This window comes from Salvia miltiorrhiza, chromosome 5 (assembly GCF_028751815.1).
Source record: "Salvia miltiorrhiza cultivar Shanhuang (shh) chromosome 5, IMPLAD_Smil_shh, whole genome shotgun sequence".
NCBI classification, from domain to species: domain Eukaryota; kingdom Viridiplantae; phylum Streptophyta; class Magnoliopsida; order Lamiales; family Lamiaceae; genus Salvia; species Salvia miltiorrhiza.
The window spans coordinates 34,901,569-34,923,029 of NC_080391.1; the positions used below are offsets into that span (position 1 = coordinate 34,901,569).

At 37.5% G+C, this 21,461-nt stretch overlaps 1 protein-coding gene across 1 annotated transcript; it reads left to right on the forward strand.

Moving 5' to 3' along the window:
* Positions 1-13,495: 13,495 nt before the first annotated feature.
* On the forward strand, positions 13,496-20,968 carry LOC130986975 (formin-like protein 5). Its single transcript, XM_057910525.1, has 6 exons — positions 13,496-14,294; positions 15,349-16,036; positions 16,123-16,819; positions 16,909-17,108; positions 19,525-19,760; positions 19,926-20,968. The coding sequence occupies exons 1-6, from the start codon at positions 14,154-14,156 to the stop codon at positions 20,781-20,783; spliced, it is 2,820 nt and encodes a 939-aa protein (XP_057766508.1). The 5' UTR covers positions 13,496-14,153; the 3' UTR covers positions 20,784-20,968.
* The last annotated feature ends 493 nt before the right edge of the window (positions 20,969-21,461 follow it).

Below are 21,461 nucleotides of genomic sequence, written 5' to 3' on the forward strand. Positions count from 1 at the left end.
CCAGGAAAGAAGAGACCTCCTTACCGGAATATAAGAATCCCACAACCATTTTCCCCAGAAGACACGCGGAAATTTATGACATTCTTTGGCAATTAGAAATGAGATGATTGTTGATCCAATAGAGCAAGCGTTCGACAACCTACCGACAGACAATGAATTCATAGAGCCTGACCACGGTGATTATGTGGATGCCGTGGAGCCGTCGCCGGAATGGTCTGCAACTTGAGATGCCATGGCTCAAGCAATGTGGCAACAATATGTTGCACTTCATTGATGTAACTGAGGAGGCATGGATACTCCACCATTATTGGGACTTCTTGTTTGTGTGTGCAATATTGGATTTTAATGTTTCATGTAATTGAATTTAGATTTACTTCTCGCAAAATCTAATTTCATATGTATGTGTGTGTTACCTGACTTCTGAGCAACTATATTGCGTCTAGTTCCTTCTAAATTTGCTTATGATTGAGTTGATGAAAATTTTGTTGGATTTTGTGTAGTATGTTGCATATTGATTTGTCGTCTTCGTCTTATAATGAATAGGTTTTATAGATTCTCCACCATGTTATGTCTATGGCGCTCCACTGTGTGGCATTCGTAATCATGGGAGAATGGTATTGCGTTGCGCGGGGAGGAACGCGCTGAATGCCGGAAGATATTATTACAAATGCCCACTCTTCCTTACACATGAGGGATCATTCTACTAGTGTGATGAGTTTCACCATGAAGGACATGCTACAACCTTCTCGTACAGGCCCCAAATGAATCCAGAGCCTCCGCACAAGCACACAACTCAATCAGCTGCGTCATCAACTCCTCAAACCAGCGGATCTGAATATCTTGACGCGCAAGTTCCTGTTACTGGAAGAGCAACACCAAAAAATGACCAACAAATCAATTTTATGTTTATGGCTACAATGTTTATATTGCTTGGCTTTATCATGGGGAAACTTGTATAAAATTTTCTCAATTTATTACTGATGTTTTTAGGATTTCTGAATCTTGACAATCTAATTGACAACTTTATTATTATTGTCATTTTGGTAATTATATTATGCCTGTTACGTTTTTATTACCAAATCTATTTTTGAAAAATCTGCATTAACTTATGTATAAAAAAACTAAAGAACTGTTGGTGGGAGGGGTCAGCTGGTAGTTGAAAGAATGGGTACTTAATACATGATCTACCAATTTCATCCAAATATTAATTAGAGAATATCCAATTGTATTGGTGGTCTTCACAATGTCAACTTTCCAATGGTTTCCATTGGCTGAATAGTAATAAATCATGTCTGATAGTTTGAAAACTAAATTAATTTCATGTAATAGAAAGGCTCAACCACCATGCAATTACATTTACTGGTGCACGTCGTTTGATAATTTTTCTCTCTATAAATAAAGGAACAAAGAGTTAACTTCATTACCCAACAAATATTTGATTCTAAATAAACTACAGATTTCAAATCGTTGTGGCAGCATGAAGTTCAACGACATACCGAAACAGGAGAAGTTCTTCTACAACAGTTGCTGGAAAAGTGAGATGGATAGGATGCTACTGGCCAAGATCCTCACGGTCGAAGAAGAATAAAGAAGTATGGGTTGAAAAAGTTATGTTTAATTTGCTATTTCATATGTTCTTATCATTTTACTTTGACACATTGATTTGCCTTAACTTATGTTCTTTGAAATCTCTACAAACTAGGCACGAGAGTTCACAGCCCCACGACAATTCTCATCGCAATGGCGGACATTAATCGAGTGTTTAATAAATCACTCAACTGCAAAGATATCGAAGATAGGCTTGTGGTTCTAGAGGGGTGTTATCACACATTTAGCAAAATTATGATGATGCATGAGACTCGGTGGGATTGGGATCTAAACCGCATATTTACAACTGATGAAGTTTGGGAGAAGATATTCTCGGTGAATTTTTTATATTTCTTGTTATGATCTTGTGATTAATGTTATATTCTATTCATAATTTGTTTGCATTGTTTAACGTATTCAAGGAGAATATTTGGGCTCAAGCTTACTACCACGCCGGAGAGCCGGAGTATTACAAGATGTGCTCCTTGTTTGGCCCTAAGCATATCAAGATCGAACCAACACATGATGTTATCGAGATAAGCTCTACGAAGAATACCATTGTGATCTCCGATGACGATGAAGTTAGCTCTCCAGTGGTCAAAGTTTCCCGTAAGTTATTTGATGATGACGCTGAGTCCAGTTCCAACCCTCCCAAACAGGCTCTAGGAGATGTGTACCTGAATTTGCCCTCTTTGGCGCCGAACATGATGTTCTCACCCCGCGGATCATTCGCACTGAAAGCCAATACCGTGGACTCTGTCCCCGATCCAAACGACGCAAGTTCTTGTGCAAGTTCTAGTCCATTTAAGTAGCTACATCATTTGATTATGCATGGTGTTTTAAGATAGGTTCCTGGGTATCTTTTCAGTTTTTATTTTGCTGGGCTTTACAGAGTCAATGATGCCCTTTTTTTTATGGTCTTGTGCTGCGAATCATCATCGGTTCACCATGTTTTCTGAATATCACTTTATTAAGTGAATTTTAATCTTTATTAACTATCTTTGTTTGCAATTAACAAATCAATGCAAGACATTATAACATAATCAAGTGATTGTATGCATAGCCATGAAATAGATAAAGCAAATGCATTCATAACCTTCAAAGAAAGGAGTCTGCAACAAAGATAACATCTCACGAGTGAGAAACCAACAACAAAGGACTAACGCCCTCAAAATCAGAGTCAACTAGGCGAAACATATAAAAATACCAAGCTTGCTGCATAATAGATAATATAAGTTCGAAGCACGCGAACACCAAAAGAAAACCAAATCCTAATTAGATTTGCTTATAACTGCCCTCGAGCAAACGCATGGCATAAGCTCGGCGTGCTTCTGCCGGGAGACCATGGAAAATTTCGAGCCTCTCAACCTTGTAGGCTAGGAGCTCACAAACGTCGAACTTTTCAAGCAACATCAGCCCCGGAATGTCACTTAATTGCTCGAACACTTCCTGCCTAGCCTTTCCCATATCGAACTCGTAGCCAATCCGGTTGGCCAAGTTTGCCAGCCTCATATCAGTAGTGCGATTAATCTCGCGGAGCACCTCACATACACCGCTCATGTCCCCGTGTTTCTTACGTTTTCTGCCACCAACGATACCTTTTTTACATCGCTCATCCTTACTGCTCTGCCCCACACTCTCATCTACCATCTCGGGGTGTGAGATATCATCGAGGCTTACATGGTAGTCAGACATTGGAGTGTGCTGCGACATGTTTTCATGGCGTTGCATCTCGTTCACAGCATCCATAAGGTCTTCCGCGTGCTCCCCAGTCGCTCTATCTTTTCCAAAAACTTCTTTCCAATCCTCCAACAATGGCCACGCTTTATGCCTCATTAGTCTTGCATTCGGATCACGCTGCAAAGTAATATGAATGCACATATGAGTAACATTAATAAACTAAAGCATGGTGGTTAAATGTATGCCCGAAAAATACCTTCACAATTTGTTCCCACATATCATTAGTGCAATCGATCATGTGGTTACCATTGGGGTTGAATCTGATCCCGTTGATTTGTAGCATCGCCGATAGGCTATAGTAGTTCTTTTTCCAAGCACATATCTTAGAGTTGATGTGCGGAACACCCTTCAAGTCGGTCTCGGGAAACACTTGCCTCATAGCATCCTCCAGCTTCGTGAGATACCCAGCCCTGAAACCATTATCTGAATTCCAACCTTCCGCCACCAGTTGCTTAAGCGAGGTTATCAGCGTCTCCTCCTCCTTCACTGTCCAGCTCCGACGTGTTTTGTCGGTCTTATTGACACGGGCACGGGCTGACTCGTTGCTCCCTAATAAATAAGCAGGACCATGAAAATACAAATCGGGAACTAAACTGCAGATTTCTATATACATACATATATATACACAGCAGCAAACAAAGATGATGATGCCTAAATTTTAACATATAAGAATATTCAAATACATCTCAAATAAAATAAACAATAGTTTTGCTCATCCCATGCCAAGAATCGAATGATCAATATTGATAGCAAGAATAAAATGAACAACATAAACCAAACTCAGGAAGCAACATTCATAAATACATGATGAACAATAGACATTATAGTATATCAATATTGCATTATAATCATGTATAACCATTGCAGAAAAGAAAATACATCAGTGGATAAATCAATGACCTGAATGCGTCGAAGCCATCTCGCCTTCTGTTCTTCGCGGTTCGTGATAAACACTTCTCGAAAATAGATTTGATAACAGCATAAGCAAAAGGATGATGAGAGAAATGAAGAGCCCAGATGTTTGGAATATATAAGAATCCCGAAAATTGATTTCCCCCCAAAATCACTGTTACGCGGGAATTTACTAGTGAGGAGCCCCGACGTTTGGCATTTCTAAAGTATGATGAGGGTATTACTGTCATTTTTGTCTATCGCATTCCCCTAACATACGTCTACCAAATTGTGGGCTTTGGTTTTTCGATCTGTGGAGCTAAGCTATCAAATGCACAACCCATTTAGCTTTGCGACCCAATTCAAGTTAGCTTTCATGGAGTTAGTTTAAAATGCCTTAACCCAATTATATAGTCAAACATGCCATGAATGTGTGTGTTTGATTTATAGATATCAATTTGCCCTCGGACTTGTGATTCATGATTTCTGGCGCTTGATTTCTTGTGAATTACCTTATCAATAATTTGCTTGTCTAGTTGTTCAATTTGAGACTTGAATGTAATAATTGTTCAGCCGATTCAGGAATGCATGATATAGTTTTACCTTGAGACTTGAATGTGATAGGTTGCCTATCGGAAGCTATTCTTTGTGAACTATTTGGAGTTAGTTTATTCCTTTGATACTTAAATGTGATAAGGGAGTTATTAATCTATTTTTACAGTTGTTAGTTAGAGAAGATTATTAATATGACTGTGAGATTTTCATGAGGGCTGTATTAAAATTGGTAATTGAATCAATAGGTTGAATGCATGTGTTTAATTAACAATGGTACATTCTCTAAGATCAATATTTTTAGTATTTGATTTATTCTCTTGAGTTTATTTGTTCTGTTTTGAGTCTAGTTTTTATCATCCAAATTTTTGTGTTTGCATGGATATTGCTGGTGAGTGGTGAAGCATGAAACCAAAACCTAATCTAAAAGGCAATAATCGAGATAGGATTTACGTGGTTCGGTCGTTAAGACCTACGTCCACGGGAGATCTTCGAGTTCTTCCACTATATTTCGATATGATTACATTTTACAAGTGTTGCTCCCAAAAAATAATCCTCTCTCAATGCTAATGCTAACCTTCTATTTATAGATGTGAGAGTGAACCCTAAAGGCCTTAGGCCCATGAACTTTAATAATTGGATTTAGGCCCTTTAATGCCTTAATACACCTTAGTCTTGATTTGACCCATCTACGTTGTCCTTCGTTGGTGAAGCGGGTAACTCCGGTTCTAGCAAGGCCAGCTCTGCGCTTTGGCTGCGCTGCTGTTCTACGCTGCTGTGCTGTGCAGCTCTGGTCTGCATTACTCTGGCTGCGCAGCGCTGCTGCGCTGCTCTGGTCTGCGCTGCTCTGGTCTGCGCTGCTCTGCTCTGGCTGCGCAGCTCTGCTGCGTTGCTCCGCTCTGCGCTGGTGGTGTTGCACTCTAGCAAGGCAGCAGCTCTGCACTTTGGTCAAGGTTGATTGACTCTTCGTATTCATTTGTTAGCAAGTCTTTTTAGTTAGACCTGCGTTCATTAGTTCCTGTGATAAAAATAACAATAATAGTAATCAAGTAAGATGTTCTTGTATTGCCAAGCATAGCGTTGATGAGTATTCTAGTCCTCATCAGCTACTCCCCCTAGTCTGGTTGAACTGTGTCTTCTTCGTTGTTCAACCAGTGGTGTGTGATATAGAGTCAGCGCTGTGCTGCTCTCCCGTGCCAATTAAATGTACATGATTCCTTGCACTTGTTAGATAAGGACTTGTCAATCTTTGTAAAAATAGTAAAGACAAAGTATTTCAACGCTGCAAATGAACTAAGATAAAATAGAGTAATTTTTTCTTCGAATTATTTGAATGTCATCAATGATGACTAACTTAAGGCTCAAGTATCCGCAGAGCGGCTGAATTGCCACTTAAGGCTCATCCCCAGTCTAACTTTTGCGGCTTACGATGTTTCTGCGCGGAGCATAGACATTGAGGCCTTCGTCGTGCAATTAATGCCTTGAATTTTGCAATTAATGCCCTCGTCGTGCAATTAATGCCTTGAATTGTGCAATTAATGCCCCTGAGTTTTGCAATTAATGCCCATGTCTAACTTTCGCGGCTTATGATATTTTTGCACGGAGCATAGACAATCAAAGAACCTTGTCTAACTTTCGCGGCTTACAATATTTTTGCGCGGAGCATAGACACTGTGAACTGACAACGACTCAGATATTCTGCGCCGATCGAGATAACTGAGATAACTGTTTTCCCTGTACTTGAAATAGATGCTCTGACTGCGCTGAGATAGTCACACTGGTCGCGCTGATACAATCGCACTGACTGCACTGAGATAGCCATACTGGCTGCGCTGATACAATCACCCTGACTGCACTGAGATAGCCACACTGGCTGCACTGAGATGATCATACTGACTGCGCTGAGATAATTTATGCAATCTTCATTGCGGATGACTTAGATGAAGATGATTGCACACGCTGAGATGACTGAGATAGTCACGCTGATAATTTGAGCACTGATTGTACTGAGATAGTTCCACCAGCCAAGATAACTGAAATAACTAAGATAGCTACGCAGGCTGGCCTGTCCTGACTGCGCTGAGAAGGCTCAGATACATTCTGAGGCTTACAGTTCTGGATCATGGCTAAGTTACCATTTAAGGTTTTAATATCCGCTACACGGCTGAGTTGCCGTTAAGGCTCAAATATCCTGCTAAGTTGCCGTATAGGATTTATTAGGAGTACTCTGAGTATTTTTTTCTTATCAATCCATGTGGATATGATACTTGATTGCTATTTATACTACGATGACACCGTGTTAGTTGCGGTATTTTTGTTGCTAATAAATTGGTGATCAAGAAGCCATTATTGTGATTTTCAAGACCTTTATTTGCACCAAAGGAGTCATCGTCGATGTTCCTGATTTTCTCTTCGGTGAAGGATAAGTCATCTCCTCACATCCATCAGGTCGGTGGTGAAGACGTCGAATTTAGTAAGTTCGCCATAGTGATTTTTTAGAGTTTGGATATTCACCGTAGAAGAAGGATTCACGATCGCGTTTTCTATTTTTGTTCGGAAAAGAATAAATATGTGTTACCTATGGAGCTATTTCACTATGCGGCGACAATGGCAACGCAAACTTAATATGAATAAGAGAAAAATGGGAGGCGACAAAGGTTAAATCAGAAGATGGTAGTTGACTCAGTCGGAAGAAGAGAGGAGGCGACGAAATAAAGATAGAAGGGAAGAGTTGAGAAAAGAATAATACAGTCTTGCGTAAAGAACTAAAAAAATCTGAACAAATGAAAAGACTTGGCCATCAATTTTTATAGAGAAATATGAAAAGACAATGTTGTCCAAATACGTTTAGGCGGGAAAATTTTGATGGACTACTTTTCTTTAGTATAATAAATAGATTTACAAATAAAATAGAAAAAAATTAATAAAATAAAATTTAATTCTTTAAATTATTGCATCTTCAACACAAACATTATCATATATTAGTTATTAATGTCATAACTTTTAGGAAAAATGACTTATCCCAAATAGTATTTTGAACTTTCAACTTGTTATATAACTATTCGTATGTGTGAAGCATAAAGTAGCTAAGAGCATCTACAATGGAGAGTCAAGGTGGGCTCTTAAATGTAGTCCCCACCATTTAAGATCTCACTCTCCACAGTGGGAGAGTCCACCATTGGCTCTCTATAATTAATATTTTCATTTTCCATTTAATTTTTTATTCTTTTTTTTTATTAAAATTTACATTAAATCTAACAACTCAAATTTCATTAAATTTAAAAATTAACCCTACATTGATTGAAAATTAAAATTGCAATACAATTAAATAAAGTCCTAAAATACTTAAAATTTAAAAAACATACAAAAGAAACCTAGAATCTATGGGAGATTGTTACGTTGCTTGATTTCTTCCACCTTGGCCAAGTGAAACGCCAACTCGTCGGGATTCATTTGAGAGGTGTATGTCCCTACTCATTAAGATGCTATCGGCGATGTCACATTGAGTTTGGGAGACCTTGACCATCTCCGCCATGTACCCGAGAGCTTGTGCATTGGCATCGGATGTCTCGGCCTTCTTCTTACCTTTTCCTTTGTCTCTCTTCGCCGCCTTTTGGCCTTGGGGCCTTGTGGAGATACTTTGGTCGCTAGAAGTTGTTGTGTCGTGACCGTCCAAGCCCTTCGAGAGTTTATTGGAGTGGACATCCTCGTCAATGCTCGCGAATCTTCTAGATTCGCGCAGTACCTTCCATGCATATGGATACTTAAACGCCAAACAATACTCGGAAATCCACATTTTTTCTGTTTGCTCGATGATTTGCTCATCACTCATGCCGGATGCCCAATTCTCCCGACATTTTTTGTATATGCCCTCCCACAACTTCACTTCCTTTGCCACACGTTGAAAGTGCGACTTGAGTTGCTTGTTGTCGCGTGGAATGGTATCTTGGGGTTGTTGAGCATTGTATTTCTTCATAATGGCGCACCAATACTGAGCTCCTTTCTGGTCAGTACCCACCACGTAGGGATGGCAATGGGCCGGATTTGGATCGGATCTTGCTTGATCCAGATTCAGATTTTTTGACTTAGGCCCAGATTCGGTCCAGATCCATTGGATCCAAAAAAATGGGATCCAGGTCCAGATCCATAAGATTCACAGGGTCTTAGGTCCAGACCCGAATCCATACTTTTTGTCTTTTAAAATAAATTTATAAATCTTAAATTAATCCCAAATTTTATAATTATTGTCTAGATTTTCAACAATTATTCAAAATAAATGAATTAACCATATTCTATAAAAATATTATCAAAGTTTAATAACAATAAGAATATAATAATTAAGTACTAAATAATAGTGGAACAATGTGTCCTCTATTTTACATAGAAAAAAGAAAATTAATGTTATCAATACAAATAATAATAATGAAAACTGAAATTTAAATTAAAATAAAAGTAAAATATTATCTTTAATTACATTATATATTATTTATGAAAAGAGATATATAGATTAGTCATAGATATAAAATTAGAGTTTAGATAAAAATAAATAACATTATATATATTTTAATATATAAATGGATCCATGGACCGGATCTGGGTCTCAGATTTTTTACTCCAGATCCAGATCCGGAAATTATAGGAATAACCCAAATCCGGTCCAGATCCATTGGGTCCATTTTTCCTAAGGTTCAGATCCTAAAAAAAGGATCTGGATCCGCGGATCTGGACCGGGTCCAGGATCCATTGCCATCCCTGCCACCACGGAGTCGTTTGTGTGCTCGAGATATAAACGACACACGAGTATCGTTTCCGTCAAAGTGTAGTGACCTCGTTGTTTGGGAGGCATAGATGTTATCTCCTCCACCTTGGGGCCAGACGCCGCTGCAAATTGGGCATTCAAATTGATTCATTCAATGCCCTGCGTTTGAAAGGCATTTGATTCTTGAGTGAATGGCGAGAATCCTTGGGCGGATGCATTTGATTCGCCGGGAGATGGATTTTGGGGGTGTTGGTTCCAATATTTTCTCCAATCACCGTCTATGATTTTGTAAGACGGGTAGGAGAAGAAGATGAAGAAAGATAGGAGTAGATGATGTTTGAAAGAACGAAAGTGGAATCAATTTATAAAAGAAAGAAAGGAAAAAAAAATAGCCAGCGGTCGAAAAACCAACAACAAAAAAACAGCTACAAACCAACGGCTCTTTTCAAATTTTTTGTTTTTTTTTTTTTAATTTAAAAAATGGCAGAAAAATGGGGGTGGATTACACGCGCCCTCTCCTTCTCCAAATTGAGCCCGGATTGGAGAGGAGAGGCGGGCTCGTGAGCCAGGGGAGCGGCAATGGGGGAGGGTGCGGAGTTGGGGGGCTCGATGCAATTTCCGAGCCCCCATTGCTGATGCCCTAACATATGAACAAAACATAATACTCCATTTGTTTACGAAAAATTTGTCATAATTTCTTTTTTGATCGGTTCATTAAAGATAAACTTTTCCATTTGTAGTAGTACGGTCCACAAAACTTCATTCACATTTAAAGTGGGGTCCCTTAATTCACTAACAACTTCACTAACATTTTATTAAAACTAATGTGGTCTGCAATGTGATAATTTTTTTTATCCATTGATAATTAAGACTTATGATAATAATATTTAAATTTTCTTTTTCATGACTTTCAATTGATCACTAAAATTAGGGGAATTCCTTAAACACGTGCACAAAATTTAATTCATACTGTTATGATGTAAATATATAACAATTAATTAAAGGCAATTTATCTACAGTAACAAAGACTTAGTAAATAATTTGTCACGTAACAAATTAGCATCATCAATACAATATTAATACAGTAATAAAAATTCACCATCACTAATTAATACTCCTTCCGTCCCAATTTTTACTATCCATATTTTCATTTTAGTCCGTCCCACATTTTAATATCCTTTTCTATTTTCAGTAGAGGTAGGTGAAACTTTTACTTCACTTTAATTATTTTAACACTCACATAAAAGGTGTGACTTTTATTCCACTCAGAACACACCCAATTATTTTATTAAAACTCGTGTCACTCTCAAATGGATACCAAAATATGGGACGAAGGGAAGTACTAATAACTTATAATCCACAAGGGGATTGACATTTTGCTCCAAAAGCTCAAGTGTCTTCTCCCAATCCAAATGATGTTTCTCTTGAAAGTCTATAAATATCTTTGAATCTACATCCATAGGTAAAAACAATTCATCTACTTTTTATCATGAAACCATTGATGAGAACTTTACGTTTAAAGACTATAAAATCACATTACAAATTCAACAGACATATGAAATGCACCATTACATAACCAAAGAAAATACTTTGAATCATAAAATTATTTGATATTCGTAATAAAACAAAGAAAGTGACTACACCGGTATGGCGCTATCAATAGTTGGACATATTACCATCCTAAGGCTAAAATAACACTTCAACATATAAAAAGCAATTTGTTTTGCTAGACTAATTCTTTGAAGAAATAATAGACACCAAACATCACAAGGAAATTGGCATTTTCATGGAGAGAAGAAACGCAAAATTTCACATCAATGAATCAATAGAGAATGAATACACTAATCATTGTAGCTATGAGTATTCGTCGTTATTTCAATAATGGAGCAAGATGCCGATTTTTCATACGAATATACTAAGCTTCTTCGTTTATTCATCTGAGAAGCATGCATATAAGAACAATTAATCTTTTTTGTTTGTGTAATATTGATGGAACAATTAATCTTTTTTATTTGTGTAATATATATTGATATTCTGAGTTATTTTGTTTAAATAATTTAGATTATTTGGATATTTTGCCCCTTTATACTATTATTATATAAATAATGAACATTCATCGACTATAATATCTTATTTATTATAGATTAAAGTCAATATATATATATATATATATATATACATATGTGTATGGAATATATTATTAAGATTTTCTATTGTAGGCGTGTTAGTTGGTATGTTACCAACATATTGTAATCTCTTTCGATTCCTTTGTGGGCCCTTGAGCCAGACACGGTGGTGCCAGAAAAGCCTCTGACGCCTGTCCATTTGGCCGTGGATGTCTTCAACAGAGATGAAGAATGCCAGCTGATTATGTTTGAAGGCTGGTGTTGCAATTTTTTTGTGATGTTGCTGAATATGTTGGTTTAATCTGTTGGTGGTGAATATTGGTATGCTTTGTGTATGATCCTCTGTCTTGATCTGTTTCGTGTATTATCTTATGATGACAACCGAGCTTTCAGTAATAGAGCTTTCAGTATTGGAGAGTAAATATTCTTATGTTCATGCCACCATTAGGTATTCCCTAGTTTGGGATTGAAAATTCTCATAAATTCAGGTTTGATTCGAAAAAGTGTGGAATGCGGCAATCAATAACTTCAAAACTTAATTTGGGATTAAGAATAAATAAATGGAATAAAACGTGTCATTAATACTACCCCTGGGTGTGTTTGATATAAAATTGAGATAAAGAGTGATAAATAAAACTTAGATAAATAATGCCTAGATATATAATACCAAAGGGAGGAGATATTAAATTTCTCAGTGGAACAGTGATATAAGAGTAGAGATGGCAATCTACCCGCGAGTAACGGATATCCGCGAAAACCCGAACCTATTAGGGTGAGTTTGGATACCATTTGATATCCACGGATAGTTTCGTGGTTGCAATTCACTATCCATTTAGTTCGTGGGTATGGGTTTGGATACTTACTATCCATACCCGCGAAACCCGTTTACCCGCGAAAAATACCCGCCAATTACCCGTGAATTACCCGTCAAATATCCACAAAAAATTCCATAAAATATGGGCTTTGAATATATATTTTGAGATTATGGGCTAGCATATTATATCTTAAAATAGGCCCAAACAGAAACTGAACTAAGGCCCAAATTCTAATAGTCTAATTTAAATTTGAATTTTGTTGAGCAATTATAGAATTTTGTTGGATTTTATATTTTAGTTGATGAATTTGAATTTAAACATTGTTCTTTGTGGATTTCAACATATGAATTTGAATTATGTTATTTGTGTTGATTTTTTTTTTTCTATTAAATTTGTTGTAAATTTATATTTAAATTTTGTTTCGTGAGTATCCGGCGGATAGTAGGTGACGGGTCCGGCGAATAGCGGGTGACGGATACCCGCCGGATAGCGGATTCGTGGATACCCGACGGGTAGCGGGTATCCGCGGGTAGCGGATTTGGATACCATTTGATATCCATGGATAGTTTCGTGGTTAAAAACCACTATCCATTTAGTTCGTGTGTATGGGTATGGATAGTCACTATCCGTACCCGTCGTACCCGATTGCCATCCCTATATAAGAGCGGGCCTCTCCCTTAATGCGGACCTTCTTGTTAATCAATATTGTTATCAAACACTTAGATAAAATATGATTATTTATCTATTTTGCTTTATTTAGGGCTATCAAACATTACTTTTACTTCACTCATATCTATTTTTACAACTTTCTTAAAATTCATGCCGAACATCAAATGGGACACTTGGAGTATTTATGAGTTGAGAAGCAGCTCGTAAATTCGTAATCGGTGATGTGGTTCAAATTTGATTAAAGTAATTACTTAAATTACGAGTGACAGATATGTGAAATTTTCTTTCAAAAATTAGATTCATCTATAATTATAGCTTTAATTTCAAAGAAAAAAACCCGAGATGACCAGGAGTCAAAACACAAGTCCTTGTTCCTTCTTACAGCGATGTTGAAGAAAAATGTAAAAATAAAAAGTATGAAATCATTTTAATTGGAGAAAGGAAATGAGAAAAGCTTCAAAAACGACTCTGTAAATCTTTGTCAGCTTCTGTATGCATACTTGGTCTTGCGGTGGCACACTGCTAAAGAAAAATTATTAATTAAACTTTCGTGGAAAAATTTTTCCTGGTCAACTCACGCGCTAGTTTTGCCCATTTGTAATTTCTTTTTCTTTTTCCGACATATTTTTAACGCGGATCGGATGTTACGCAGTGAAAATCACCCCAAGCTAAGAAATTTTCTTATTCGATTCAACATTTTATAATCTTTTGATTGTATCAGGAATCCCATTTCTTGTTTTTATCCTGTCCGCCTCGGTAGATTGTGCAGTTTTTTGCCCTCTTCTTCTAGTGCGATTTAAACTTATTTTCGTGGAGTCTTTGAGCAGTGGCATCGGAATCGCTGGTCGTATTTGGAGAATATTGAGTTGGGTTGGTATAAATGTTGCAAAGGTTTGACCTTTGACCTGTTGTTTGCGGAGTTTGGCAATTAGAAATAGAAAAAGGCTCTCGGCTTTTTCTCTAGTATCTTCGTTGGGAATGCTATGAGAAGAAGGATTGTGTGTTGTTGGGAAGATGAAGAATCAAGAAAGGAAAAGAGTGTTTTGTTTTGTGTGTTTTCTTGTGCTTTCAACTGTGTTAGTGCAAAGCAGGATGGAGGAAGAAGAACCTTTGCTGGCTTATCTAGTAGACTCGGGGCTCATAAATCTTGAGACGGTATATATATAGCTCATGCTCTTCTTTGAGTTTGATTTACTCGCAATAATGGACTTGGTTCTGATAAGTTTGTTGAACTTTAAGATGTTTATATTTATCATATATGTATACGGTTTTAAATTGTTGTGAGAAAAGATATGCTGTGGCTTTAGAGTTCTTTTGTAAAATGTGCATTAGTGTTATGGTACTCATCTGGAAATTATGGACTGTTTGTTATATTAGTTGGTGTTGTAATACTTTACTGTAGTTTAGACCTTCATAATCTCTATAGATATTAATGTATAATCAAGGGGATTTTCAAGGCTTTCTAAATTACCTAAGTCCGGCCTAAAAAAACCAAAAAGAAAACCTAAGTCCTACCTTCTTTATACCTCACTTCTATATTTAGGAACAATTTCCTGGCAGTGGGGTAGTGGCGGATTCAAATGAAATCTTGCTGTTTCTCTGTACAGATTGAAAGTTTTAGTATTTTGAGAAGATTCTTTGAGAAACCTCCAGCTGAAACATAATTAAACAAGACTCTGTTCTTTCTTTGGAGAATTTAGGTGGAGTTGAGTTTGGCAAACAAATTATGCTGACATCATGTGCTGATTTACTTAGAAGCTCCTAATCGCTGTAGCTTTGATGTTAGATGGTGTAGTATCATAGTCTGACCCAGACTTAATGTAACTTTTGCACATCAATTCTTAAACCCTCTGTACGCATAACTGCAAACACTTTGTCAGGTCGTTCTTATTCATCTAAATATTTAGATATTTATGCTTATGATGCCTTATTTATTGCATGATGATTGTTGGTGGAAAACTTTGATTTCCAACTACATAATACTATATACTTCCCTTTCTAGAAGCTTTCACTCTTTGTTATATCTTCTATGCTGAAGTGTTACTTTAGCTTGGAACTTTCATCTTTTTCACAATTTCCTACGGGTTTCTTCAACTTACGGAGAAAGCCTCACTATGATCCTTTATCTAGTTGTTTCCACAAGAATTTTCTTGTCTGTAATGCATATTGCAGATCCAATATGCAATATCTGATGGAATTCATACTGCAGGGAGAATTATTAAGGGAAAATTGTCTGCCTGAGTTGTTACAAGCCCAAAAATCTTTACAAGATCTTGAACTCCGTTATGCAGAGAAGTCGAGTTATAGCAGTGAACTTGTGAATGTTAAATCTTCGAGAACGCAAATACATCAAGCTGTTAATGCCTTATTACCTCAGGTTCATCAAATCCTTATAGATTGTGCAAGAGGGAAAAATCTCATGCTTCATAATGTGGGAGAAGAGAAGAGTTTGGGTTCTGGGTATACCAGGTATTTGAAATTCATGTTCAACCTGCCCTGGTCTTCTACGAGACGCAGGCTAGCTCAGACCTTTGGAGAAGCACCCGCTCCATCGCCAACAAGTTTATCACCTAGTCCAGCACCTTCAATTCCTCTAGCTCCTACTAATAATCCAGCTAGTCCTCCTATATTTCCATTTTTCCATCCAGATGTGAACTCCAATTCACCGCCAACTAGGGGTGAACAAACTTCTGCTGGTGCTTCTAATGAACAGTCGAGCAATCATAAGTCCAACAAGAATACTGTTGTTATTGCTGTTGTGGTAACAGCTTCTGTGACACTTGTCATTGTTGCAGTGCTCTTTATTTTCTGTCGCAGATGCTGTGGGATTTGTCCTGGACGGGGTAAAAATGATGAGAGGCCTCTTCTCAGCTTAAGCATAAGCGACTATTCTATTTGTACGATATTTTTTCCTTATTATATTATTTTAAGTCTCGTCATGCAATTCTCTCATTGTTTATTTATTTATTTTCAACTTTTGCAGCCTCTCCACAGAAGTCATTTGGTCTAGGAACTTCAGTGGATGAACAAAAGCTTGGTAATCAATCATTCAATAGTAAATTAAACCATAACACAGTTGGGGGAAACTACTATGGGGAATCACATTCACTAAGCAATTCGAAATTCGAGATCCCATTGGAAGCCAGGAATGGGGTTGCTACCAACTTAGCTGGAAATACTTTGCACGTACCACCTAGAATGCTGGGTGAACCTGGTTTGCCTCCATTGAGGCCACCTCCTGGAAGGCGATATCCTCCTAAACAACCTCCGGGCAATGGTGCTGCTCCAGCTCCTACACCACTCACCGTCCCACCAATGAAGTCTGCTGTTGGACCACCTCCTCCACCACCTGGACCACCTCCTCCACCTCCGGTAGCCCCTGGTGCAAACGCTGGCCCTCGTCCGCCACCCCCACCTCCTATACCGTCTGGTGCCAAGGTTGGTCCTCGTCCACCTCCACCACCACCTCCAGGTCCAGGTGGGCCTCCACCTCGGCCACCACCTATTGGCTTGAAACCCCCTCGACCTGTAGCTCCTGGACCACATCCTCAATCAGTTTCACCTCAAGAAAGTGAGGCTGGTAGCAGTAAAGCTAAATTGAAGCCTTTCTTCTGGGACAAGGTACTGGCCAACCCCGATCATTCAATGGTTTGGCATCAGATAAAATCCGGCTCCTTCCAGTAAGTGTATTTTCCTCCATCATTATTCACGTTATTGATTATTGCATGTTAGGCCCATCTTATAGATGTTTATTTTTGTGTATGAGTAGGTTCAGTGAAGAGATGATAGAAAATCTATTTGGCTATGCTCCTGCGAATAACAAGAATGAAGCGAAGAAAGAGTCTTCGTCCCAAGATGCTGTACCACAATATATTCAATTGATTGATCCCAAGAAGTCACAGAATCTGGCGATTCTACTTAAAGCTTTAAATGTCACTACAGAAGAAGTTTGTGATGCACTAGAAGAAGGTATTTTTTCCCTTGCCATTTTTATGAAAACTCATGCTAAGAATCAAGTAGAATGCTCTATACTGGTAACTGGACAATTGATCTAACTTGGGTAGTATGTAAATTTCTTAGGAACACGGGTAAAGTTATGCTGTGTTGTCTGACCCAACCTGCTAACGTATAGGATATAATGATACAGAAAAGGAGCGTTTGGTGCCGTGGATGGGATAGATAATGTTGATAGGATAAATTAGGATTGGACTATTTGGATTTATTTATTGTGTTTGGATCGATTGATTGTTGTGTAGGATAAATTGAAGGATTATGACTAAAATGTAGCATAATACCAAGATTGCCTTTCTGATAGAAGGGCCCAAATGCAAAAATTCAAGGGCAAAGAGGACCAAAAATAGTTTCGATGAGGGTATTTTTGGAATTTTACATTATGGATTGAAGGATGATTAATAATCAACCCAAATTTGGGTTGATAAATTACCGTCTAGTTGGATGATTGGTGCACAGGCCGAGTTATCCATCACTGATGGAATCAATCAAACCAAACATGTGATTAAGAGTATAGAGCTTGATTTTACATTTCAGTGCATATATTTGATTTTGGCAGCCATATTATCAGAAGGTTTGATTGCTTTAAAAATCACCAACTTCCGTATCTGCAAAATTTGCTCAACTTTAATTTTTGCAATAATGCCATGAATTTCAGCAATTATGACACTTGATGATTATGCTTATGGAGGAGAGTGTCAGTGTGTCTGATAATATAATCATATCTTGTTGTTTTTTGCTCCATACTAGACGGAGCTGTATAGGGAGGTAGTTATAACTAAAACCAAATACGTGTACATTTCCTTTTAAACCGAAACTACTTGTAATAAAAAAATGTTTATGACTTCTGAAATTGTCCGGCAATCCCGTTATTGACTAATTGTTGAGGTTGTAATTTCAGAAGTCATAAACATTTTTATGTCTTTTAAGCAATTTAAATTTCAGAAAAGACATTTAACATATTTGATTTGATTTTTTGTTTTTGGTCTCCCTAAGACGCTGTGTCTAATTTAGCAACACCTTGGCACTTAATTTAACAAATGGGATCTTCCAGACATTATATAAAAATATAGAACTTGTGCAAAACTTGTAAAAAAATGTCAAAGTTGGAGGTGCTTACGGCAACTCGACAATAATAAACTTTTCTGAAAATGAGAATGCTTTGCTTATGAGATCATGTTTTGTCATCAAAGGATCTTCCAGGCCCTTCTCTACATTTTTTGTCATCATGTTTTGTATTTCGTGAAACTTAAAATGATCACATCATTAAAATCTATCCTGAGTTACCATATGCTTCACTTTAATTGTTATCTTCCCAAACAATGACATGGATTGAATACATATATGCATAGTTGTCATCATCTTTCACCATAGCCAAAAGCTAAGTACTAGAAAATTTCAACTAAGTACCTGAATGCTAAGATTTCTTTTTATGTTTAAAATCATTCCTCAATTTCCTAGAGACAAGAGCAGTGTGATTGTCCATCGTGGGAATTGGATAACATATGATACAACATTGTCAAAATGATTCATGTTTCTTATTCTTACGATCATCAAATGATAGAACTTTCTGAAATTAAATGCTCATGTTCTGCCTCAGCTATTGTTATCGCTCTAATGAGGATGGTAACTTGTGGAAGTAGGTTTTTTTGAGTTGCATTCTTCATGCAGTTTAGTTTCATATTTCTTCAATTGTGATAGAAGCACATGATAGTTGCATTCTTTATGGAAGTAGGCTAGTGATGATTTAAGAGAAAGCTGCTGAAGCATGAACTTAGTTCAGAACTTCAGACCTTGCAAATTGTAGTCATTCAGTTCTCTTGGGGGTGGATCAATAATATTCACTGCCTCGATCCCACAAAAGCATGCGCAATTTGCCATTTTGGTACGTCCCACAGAAACATTCACTTTCCACTTTTAGACACTACCCCACCACAAACCCCTTATTTTTAATGTATTTTTTGACTCCTTCCAAAGTTTATGTGGAAAACCAGATTACCCCAAAGTTGGTGTATTTAGATGCTAATAAGTCAATTAAATATATTCAATGTTATGTATGTATATATATATATATATATATATATATATATATATATATATAAATATCGAATCAAATATCTACAAATATGGAATCGAATAATTTTGAATCGAGCAAAAATATGTGATTCGTTTACAATCCTACTAACAAAACACTCACCTAACATTTCTTAAAACCCGTGCCACCAAAAGTGCCACATTTTTTTGTGGGACGGAGGGGGTATTATATATAGCTAGGTGGCACATGATCATAATGAAGATGCTGTTTCTTGAAGTAGGGAATTCTGTGACTGATTTCAGATCATCAAACATATTGCTAACCTTTTTGCCTGAACAGGTAATGAGCTTCCATCGGAATTTATTCAAAATTTATTAAGAATGGCACCTACAATCGACGAAGAACTGAAACTGAGACTCTTTGTTGGCGAGCTTTCTCTACTGGGTCCTGCAGAGCGGTTTCTGAAAGTGTTGGTTGATATTCCATTTGCATTTAAGAGGCTAGAATGTTTGCTTTTCATGAGCACTCTTCAAGAAGAGATGTCAACGCTAAAAGATTCTTTTGCAGTTTTGGAGGTGAGGAAATAAGTCTTATCTGGATTGCTATGTTTTGCAAAGTATATTGGGAACGCTGACTGAAAACTTGCTTTCCTAATTAAGTGTTCTATATGTGAATATTTTGTCAACATTTTGTTTATCGTATTTTCAAATTAATCTCTCTGAAATCATGTTTGTGTTCAGGCTGCTAGTTCAGAACTGCGGCAGAGCAGATTATTTTTCAAACTCTTGGAGGCCGTTCTTAAAACCGGGAATCGTATGAATGATGGGACATTCCGTGGTGGCGCGCAAGCATTTAAACTCGATACACTTCTCAAGTTAGCAGACGTGAAAGGAACAGATGGAAAAACTACACTGTTGCACTTTGTCGTCCAGGAAATAATCCGATCTGAAGGCATAAGAGCTGCTCGAGCAGCAAAAGAGACGCGGAGCATGTCCAGTGTCATGTCTGATGATTCAGTCGAGGATTCCTCTAGTCAAGCCTCGGATGAGCATTTGAGGAGCCTCGGCCTCCAGGTGGTCTCTGGCCTGAGCAATGAGCTCGAGAATGTCAGGAGGGCCGCACTACTGGATAATGACAACTTAACAGGAACAGTTGCCAAGCTTGGCCACTCCCTTGATAAAGCTCGGAATATTCTGAGATCCGAAATGAAGAATCTACCACCAGAAAATGGCTTCCACCAGACGTTGAGGAGCTTTGTGCAGAATGCTGAGGTTGATGTGACGTGGTCACGCGAAGAAGAGAAGCGGATAATGGCATTAGTGAAGAGTACTGCAGACTACTTCCATGGAAATTCCGGGAAGGACGAGGGTCTGAGATTATTCATCATTGTTCGCGATTTCCTTATAGTTTTAGATAAAGTATGCAAAGAAGTAAAAGCCTCACCACTCAAGTCGAGTAGAACACCTAGGAATGAAGATGCAACGGCTGCTCCTCCTGATCCGAGACAGACTCCTACACCAGATCCTAGACAGCGCCTCTTCCCAGCCATCGCTGGTAGGCGAGTAGATGCTTGGAGTTCAGATGAAGACGAATCGTAGAAATATCGCCATGCGGCTTCGACTATGTTTTGGCCAGGTTGGAGCTTCTTCAGTTGGAAATCTATGATCTTCAACTCTCTTAACTTTTTCATTATTCTTTGTTCCTTTCTCTATTTTGTTTATAGCCCTTTTGATTTGTTATTGACTTTGACTATTCTCAAGTAGGCAGTAAATTATTCTCACAACTTCCTGATTGTTTTTTCTTTTTAGAATCTACTGATTGTTAATGTACTGTATACTAAGTAAATACTATTAGGGTGTACTTTTTATCCCTCTAAATAGTGAGATAATATAATAAGATATAAAATTTTCACTTAAAATTTTTCGGCATTTTAAGGAATAATGTATTTTTCGAAATTTTATACCGCGATGCCTATATTTTTTATTACGCTAAAACAAATAAGATATAAAATAATAAATAAAGTTTATCCATTCTTCGTATCTCAAATCAAACGCACCCTAATATCGAATTGATTGGATTATATTGTAGTAGGGGTTCATTAATAAGTGTGATGATTGTTGGAGTCGCAATATCGAATTGATTGGATTATATTGTAGTAGGGGTTCATTAATAAGTGTGATGATTGTTGGAGTTGCGACGCATAGAACTCGAATATGTTATGAGTTGTTTAACAGGAAACTTTGGCGAGACTTGGATTATACAGCATTATTATTATG